The sequence below is a fragment of the Myotis davidii genome, unplaced genomic scaffold, assembly GCF_000327345.1.
Source record: "Myotis davidii unplaced genomic scaffold, ASM32734v1 scaffold428, whole genome shotgun sequence".
Taxonomy (NCBI): Eukaryota; Metazoa; Chordata; class Mammalia; order Chiroptera; family Vespertilionidae; genus Myotis; species Myotis davidii.
Window position 1 is genome coordinate 1,598,887 of NW_006299834.1, and position 7,557 is coordinate 1,606,443.

At 58.6% G+C, this 7,557-nt stretch overlaps 1 protein-coding gene across 2 annotated transcripts in view; it reads left to right on the forward strand.

Annotated features, from left to right (window-relative positions):
- NFAM1 (NFAT activating protein with ITAM motif 1) overlaps window positions 1-7,413 on the forward strand; it is a 66,973-nt gene extending 59,560 nt beyond the window's left edge. For both annotated transcript variants that reach the window (XM_015571953.1, XM_006775948.2), the window contains exons 5-6: window positions 5,550-5,642; window positions 6,943-7,413. In XM_015571953.1, the coding sequence (XP_015427439.1) occupies window positions 5,550-5,642; window positions 6,943-7,002 (153 nt within the window). In that variant the 3' untranslated portion in view covers window positions 7,003-7,413. The remainder of the gene's footprint in view (window positions 1-5,549; window positions 5,643-6,942) is intronic.
- Window positions 7,414-7,557: the final 144 nt, after the last annotated feature.

Below are 7,557 nucleotides of genomic sequence, written 5' to 3' on the forward strand. Positions count from 1 at the left end.
TCTCTCTCTCTCTCTCTCTCTCTCTCTCTCCCTCTACACACACACACACACACACACACACACACACACACGTGATCTCTCTCATGTATATCAAGGGAAGAAAACAGCCATCACCCTAATTCTGTCTTCTTTCAGGATAAATACTAGTAACATTGACTTCCATACCTTCTAGTCCATTGAAAAAACAAAACATACAAAGAGACCCCTACATACATTCACACATACTTTTTTTTATACTGGAGTAATACAGCTATTTTTTTTCATGTTACACTATCTCGTGAGCATCTTTCCACGTGAAGAATATTCTTCTACAAGATCATTTTTGGTGAAGGAGACCCACCTTTGCATGGAGCACCTTTCCCGCCTGTGTTGAGATGCCCCAGAGGCTTGGGCAGCCCTTCTGGGGGGTGGGGCAGCGGGGCAGGAGCTGGGGCAGGCGGCTTGGGGAGGTTTGAAGGTACAGAGGGAGGCCACAGGCTTTGCTGGCCAGTCCCTACCAGCTGGGATTGGACCTGGGCAGACAAGAATGACATTAATCTCAGGGATGATAATGTCAGGAGCCATTTGTTGAGTACCTACTGTGTGCCAGGCACCGAGTTAGGACTCCCACCCATTATCTCATTAATTCTCACAGTGGGGGTCTTAGGATCAGGTGTTACCCTCACTTTCATTTTATTTTCTCATTGTCTACTGCTTGTATGTAGACTTATGATTGGTTTTTGTATATTGACTTTATATAGAGGGTGACCTTGCTGAGTTCACTCGTTAATTCTAATGGTTTCTGTGTAGATTCCGTTGGATTGTCTATGAACCCAGCCATGGCACCTATGAAAGTGGAAGCTCCATTTCTTCCTTTCTAACCTCACCCTTTTGTTTTATTTTTCTCGCGTTACTGCGCTGCCTAAGACCTCTGGTATGATGGTGAATAGGGGTGTTGACAGCAGGCATCCTTGTCTTGTTTCCTACCTCTGGGGAGTTTTGTATAGCCCTCTCTATGGATAGGTTATTGATTTTCAATCTTTCTTCTTTTCTAATAAATGTACTTAACGCTATGAACTTCCCTTTATGTGTGGCTTTAGCTGTATCCTACAAGTTTTTTATTTAACATTTTATTTATTGATTTTGAGAGAGAGAGAGAGAGAGAGAGAGAGATTTGTTGTTCCACTTATTTATGCATTCATTGGTGTTTCTTGCATATGCTCTGACTGGGGATCAGTCCTGCATCCTTGGTATCAGGAGGATGCTCTAACCAACGCCTGTTTCCCCCAAGTTTTGATATGTTTTTATTATCTTTCAGATTAAATTGTCCATGGAGATTTTTCTCCTTGCCCCGTGGGTGATTTGAATGTGGTTTGCTTAATTTTCAAATGTTTAATTATTTTCTAGTTATTATTCTGTGTGTCTCTTAAATTTCTCACCAATTCCACTGCGATCAGAGAATAGGTTCTGTATGATTTTAACCCTCTGAAGTCTTTCGGGACTTGCTTTGCAGGCCAGCCCATGTTCTGTGTGGACTTGAAAAGAACTTGCATTGTACCCGGCGTTTCATACATGTCTGTTACATCAAGTTGATGTTGTTAAAATATTACATATATTTTTCTTTTGTCTAACAGGTGTTAAGGGAAGTGAGTTAAAATCTGCCCATATGATTGTAGATTTGTGTATTTCTCCTTTTAATCATGTCCATTTTTGCTCTTTATTCATGTGGGGAGATGCTCACAATATAAGACAGGAAAGAAAGCTCTAGTACCAGCTTCCCTATCAAGCAGCACGGACTTGGAGTGGCCGGGCAGACGGGCTCAGAGCCCACTCGTCTCGCTCTGAGTTCTGCTCCTTAACTAGCTGACTCCTGGTTCCATGGTCTGTAAGACAGGGCTAACGATACAACACCACGTGGACAGCTTGCAGACAGGCTAGGACTCCTTCCATCTTAAATTCCTCATCTTGAGCCCACACCCCCTCCAGCACCCCCGCTTTCTCCGAGACTCCCCGGGACTGTCAGACTCCCTGTGCTCAGTGTCTCTCTCCCTTTCCCTCCTCCTCCTCCCCCAAACCTTTCTTCTCAAGGTCACTCCGACCTCCACATCATTAAACCCAATAGCCAATTCCTGGTCCTCACCTTCCCTGACCAACCGGGAGCATTGACCACTGAGTTCTCCCTGCTCCCTGACACACTTTCTTCACGTGCTTCTAGAATATTTCACTCTCTCTTAATTGCCCCTCCCTTCCCCCCCTCCCCCCCGCTCATTGCCACACCTCCTCAGCCTCCTTCACTGGCTTCTCTGCAGCGACCACTGGGACCCAGATTTATGTCTCCAGCCCAGGCCTCTCGGACCCACAGAGTCAACTCTCTCTGGGCAGAGTCAGCTCTCTCTGGGCGTTCCACCGGTTCCTCTCTGAGACCAAACCAATCTCTCCCCAGGGCTGAGCTCCCGCCCGGCCCCCCTCCCTTCCCCCCACCTCCCGTGGTGGTGAGTGATGGCTCCCTCCTTCCTGCGCTCAGGCTGACTGACCTGAAACGGTGCCTCCTCTCACTGCTCGTGTCACTCACTCCCCCCGTCACACCAGCCTCCTTGCTGCTCCCACCAACCAGGCAGGTCCCCACCATGGGCCGGTGTTGGTGGTGTCTCTGCTCCGAGTGTCCTGTGACTATCCGTGGGCCACTTCCTCCTCCCCAGCTCCCTCCTCAGACGGCCCCTTTGCCAGGAGGCCTTTGCTGGGCTCCGTTTACAATTGCAACCTCCCCCGCCTCCACGGCCAACCTCCCCATCTTCCTGGCCCTATGGCCACCTGTTGGCCTCATAATCCGTCTGTCTCAGACCCCCACCCCCCATAGCCTAGTGCCCAGCACACAGTAGGTGCTCGGCCATCTGCCATATGGGTGAGTGGAGGACTGTTCTCGCCTTCCAGGTGCCTCGGATTCTGTGGGGTTCAGTGCTAGGCACAGAGTGGACACGCGGGGGCATCAGCATGTGGGGCCACTCTCCCTCACAGCTCCCGGACACCTCCCCTCCGCTCCGTGCACCTGCCTGGGCCGATGCCCTCTGTCCTGCACCTAGCTCTCCCTGCTCCTCCCTGCTGCTCCCTGCTTCTCCCTGTTCCTCCCTGCTCATCCTGCTCCTCCCACTCCTCCCATTCCTCCTCCTCCTCCTCCTCCTCCTCCTGTTCCTCCTCCTCCTCCTCGTCCTGCTCCTCCCTGCAGCAGGGCCTGCCCAACACCAATGCTGTTGCTTCCCACTCAGACCCCCAGTGGCTCCCACCGCCAGCTCCCCAGCCTGGCACCAAGGCCTGCAGTGGGGACTATGCCAGCCCAGCACAGCCCAGCACAGCCCAGCACAGCCCAGCCCCAGCCCATTCAGAGGCCTGGCCCTCTCTCCCCACCGGCACAGCCCGAGGGGGGCAGGCCTCACCACTGTTGCCGCAGGAGGGGGTCTGGTTCGGAGCCTCCGAGGCTGTCCTGTCACCGAGGCTGCCCTGCACGTCCCAGCCCGGTGACGCAGGTCACACCTGCATGCAAAGGCGGCAGCAGGCCAGGACCTGTCAGCGCTTCCCTGCCAGCAGCTGCCTGCCAGCCCCTCTCAGCCCTCCCTGCCCTCAGCCCCCAGCTGCTCCTGCCAGGGCAGCCACAGGGGCCGGTGTGGGCAGGGGCCGGTGTGGGCAGAGGCCCGTGTGGGCAGGGGCCGGTGTGGGCAGGGGCCAGTGTGGGCAGAGGCCCGCGGGGTCCTGGGCAGGGAGCTGTCCCCTGGCTCGGAAAGCCTCTGGCCACACGGGAGCACGAGGACCGGGGGCCCGAGGCCTGAGTTCCGATCTGGGCTCCACATAAGGGGCTGTGAGGCTGAGACACCCCTGGGCTCACTAACGTGTGGCGGGCAGCCCCCGTGAGCTGGACACACGGGAGGGGGAGCCACCGAGGAGCCCGGATCTGCTGCCCGGCCTGGATGTCAGCAAGGAGCCCTTCCCCCCTTCTCTCGGTGACCAGCGTGTCCAGCTTGGAGGGGCGTCACCTCTGTGGAGGTCCAGGCCTGGGTGGGCAGAGGGGCGAGGCCCGGGGCCACTGAGGCACAGAGCCCCATCACGTGCCAGGCCACGGGTGGTGGCGGTGCTCGGGGCAGGCACGACGCCCTGACAGGGCAGCGCAGGCCCGGACAGTGCGGCGTTGTAATTCCCACTGGGCGCAGGGCAGTGCCCCCATGGCCCTCAGGCGGAGGGCGTCAGGCCTCTAGCTGCCCCTGGGCCGCTGTGGCCTAAAGCCGGGGGCCGGAGTCCCGGCTGGCGCCCCTCTCCCAAGACCCACCCTCTTTCTGGCTCCGAGGCCCTTGAACTGGTCCCCAGGGCCACCTTGCCAGCCCTGTGAGTGATGCCCATGACATGAGGGTCCCCCAAGGGCCTGATGGTTTATTACACCGTTTTCATGCCCCAATACCTCCCGTGCCTCCTCCTCGCCTCTGCATCTCCCCCTCTCTTGCCTCAGAGCACCACCTGTCTCTCAGCCTGCCTCAGCAACCCCTGCTTGCCTGTTGCCAGGGAAACCACCTCCTTGGCAACCAGCCGGCATCCCTGTGACATGGACATGTGGGAAGGGAAGGCTCCTGCCTCTTGCTGAGGCTGTGGGTGGCTCTGCTCCGAGTCCCAAGCAGGGTCCAGGCTGTGACCACAGAGAGGGGAGGAAGGCGTCAAGCCTCCTTGGATGCTCATTCAACTGATGATGATTCAGCAGTTATTAAGCGCCTACTGTTTTCCAGACCCTGTGCTGGGCCCGTCATGCACAGTATCTCGCTTAATCGTGCGTTGAGCCTGCGAGATCGGTGTGATTATTCCCATTCTACAGACGAGGAAACTGAGGCACAGGAAGGTTCAGGCGCTGCCTATGGCTGGCAGGTACCAGAGCTAAGAGTTGAACCTCGTCTTGTCTGATTTCAAAGCCCTGGTTCTTTCCACCATCCCGAGAGCCCTGGTCAGGCTGCTCACAGCTGGGCCGAGGGTGTGTGTAGTCCCAAACACACACCCGGTGAGCGAGCAGCCCTTCGTGGCCTCTGCTGGTGCTGTCTCCGAGTGTGCCAAGCACAGCCAGAGGTCCTGAGACCCAGAGACTAACCAGGCACAGCTCGATGAGAGAGGACTGTGACCCCAGTGGGTGCCAGGTCATCTGTGAGTGTCGGCTGGGGTGGGCGTCACGGGAGATCTGGATGGTGTGGCTGGGTGGGACCCTCACGGTCAGGGGTTTGGGGCCAGGGGAGTAAAGGTGGCTGGCAGGAGGGCATCATTGCCGCTATGATGCCCCGGCTTCTGGGTCTGCTGGCTGGAGCCTTGAGGTGGTGTGAGGGGGAGGACGTCACCGTGTACAGGCGGCAAAGGGTGCAGTGGCTCCAAGAGAGGGAATGCGGGTACAGAGGTTGGCAGCATGTCCAGGCACGGCGTAGCAGGCGAGGTGGGCAGCCTCTCACAGACTGGCCCAGAGGGTTCTGCCTGTCCTCTGAGCTCTCGCAGCTGCTGGGCCAGGCCCTGCCCCTCTGTTCCCATCCCTCTGACCCTCACGCCGTCTCCTGCAGGCCCTGCAGCGCCAGGACTCTGAGGTCTACGCCTGCATGCAGAGCGAGGCCGAGGCCGGCAGCCCACCCCCCAGGAGGTCGCTTCTGTCCCAGGTATGCAGGGGCAGCCAGCCTGGCTCCCCTTAGCTCCATCCGACCCTCTCATGGTGACATGGGGGGAAATAGAACCACGGGGGAGCCCTGCTGTTGAATCAGAGCCTTTCCCAGGCAGCTGGCCTGAGGTTGGAACCCCCGCTCCACCCCTGACCAGCTGGCAGCCCCAGCCAAAGGCTGCCCTCTGTGCCCGAGGCTCCTGCCTGTGAACTGAGGAGCTGGACAGCACCCTCTTCACAGATGTGCCATGAGGGCCGGATGCTGTAGGGGGCCCAGAAGACACCATGGTAGCTCCCACTGGACACAGTGAGTGTCGCACTGGCCAGTCAGGCGGAGGGTGTTAGTCCCCTAGCTGCCCCCAGGCGGGTGTTGGCTAAAGTCAGCGGCCGGAGTCTGAGCTGGCGCCCGCCTGGCCTGGCCTGGGCAGGGCTCCCTGATTGTCACGCTGGGGGCCAAGGCGTTGCCCTTAATCACGATTCTCTTTCACACCTCAGTTTGCTCATCTGTAAAGTGGATGAGTGGCACTTGGCTGCAAAACCGAATGCCCCTGAATTCAAATGAGTTCCAAGTAAAGGAACATCTGCAACGGAGATGTGGACCCGGGAAAGCAGGAGGGCTGTTAGGCGGATGCAGGAACCATGGGCGGTGGGTAGGCCCCTGGGCACCTTGGAGGAGCATCAGGAAGTGAGTGGGGCTGATGCTGGGTCTCCCCCAGCACAGGGCGCCCCGGCTGGTACTGTTTAGTGAATCTCAGAGCGCTTCCGATACTAGGCCTTGACCCCTAAAGATGTCTGGGCCATTCCAGGCGGTGCCCACCCTGTGCCAGGCCTTGGGGTGCTGGCCAGGATGCTCAGACATGCCCCTGCCCTCCAGGAGCCTCGGGGCCGCAAGCATAGGGTCACGACCCGACAAACACACAGAGACGTGGTGGCCCGTCCGAGAGGTGGGCTCTGGAGAGGGACAGACCGGGACTGGGAGGGGGTCTTGGGGATGCGGAGCAAGCCCTGCAGGGTGAGTAGGAGGTTTGGGGGGAACAGGTGGGGTCGAAGGAATAGCCCAGACAGAGGGAGGAGCATGTGGGGAGGCCTCCAGGCAGCAACAGGGAGGGGAGGGGGCAGGGACAGGAGGGCAGAGAGCCGGGGGCGGAGTGGTGGGAAGAGGCTGGCGAGCTGGGCTGGGCTAGGACAGGCTTCCCTGTCACAGCCGCGCAGGAAGCATGGGCTGCTTTGCCTCTGACTGGAACTGGGCTGGTGTCGGCCTGTCCTCTCCCTACCTGTTATTTTTCATTTCTCTTCCCCAGGAGAATGCGCACAGGTTTCAGAATGAGAGCGAATTTAACCTCGTCTACGAAAACCTCTAGGACCAGCTCCGCCTGCCCGTAGGTCTCACGTGGATCAGAGGCTCTGGGCGCCCCCTCCCTCCAAAGGACTTGATCGGGACCAAGAGTGAGGCCTCGGGGCGCCTGGCACTCACCCCCACATTCCAGGCCTTCCTGCCTCGGCCTGCACCCACCCCCAGAGGCACCCACCGCGTGTTTCTCGTCTCCAGGCCTTTGTCCAAGTCGTGCCCTCTGCCCGGGGGCCCCTCCTCAGTCTTCAAGGGCTCTCATGGGCCCCCCCACTCCCAGAGCCCTCCTCACCCTCTGCGCTGTCCTGGCACCAGCGGGTACCACGGCCTACAAGCCCCCCTGAGACTCTCAGGGGGCACCTGGCAAGGGACCCTGGTCAGTGCTGTGTGCACAGCAAGTGGGAAATAAAGGAGCAACGGTGAATATGCCCCCACCTCGCTGCCCCTGCCCACCTAGGCCAAAGGCGCAAGGTGACCGCACCCGGTGACCCTGGGCTGGCCTTGGGGACAGAGCCGGAGGCTGAGCAGGTGGCCAAGTGTCTGGGGGGTGGAGCAGGGACGTCTGGGC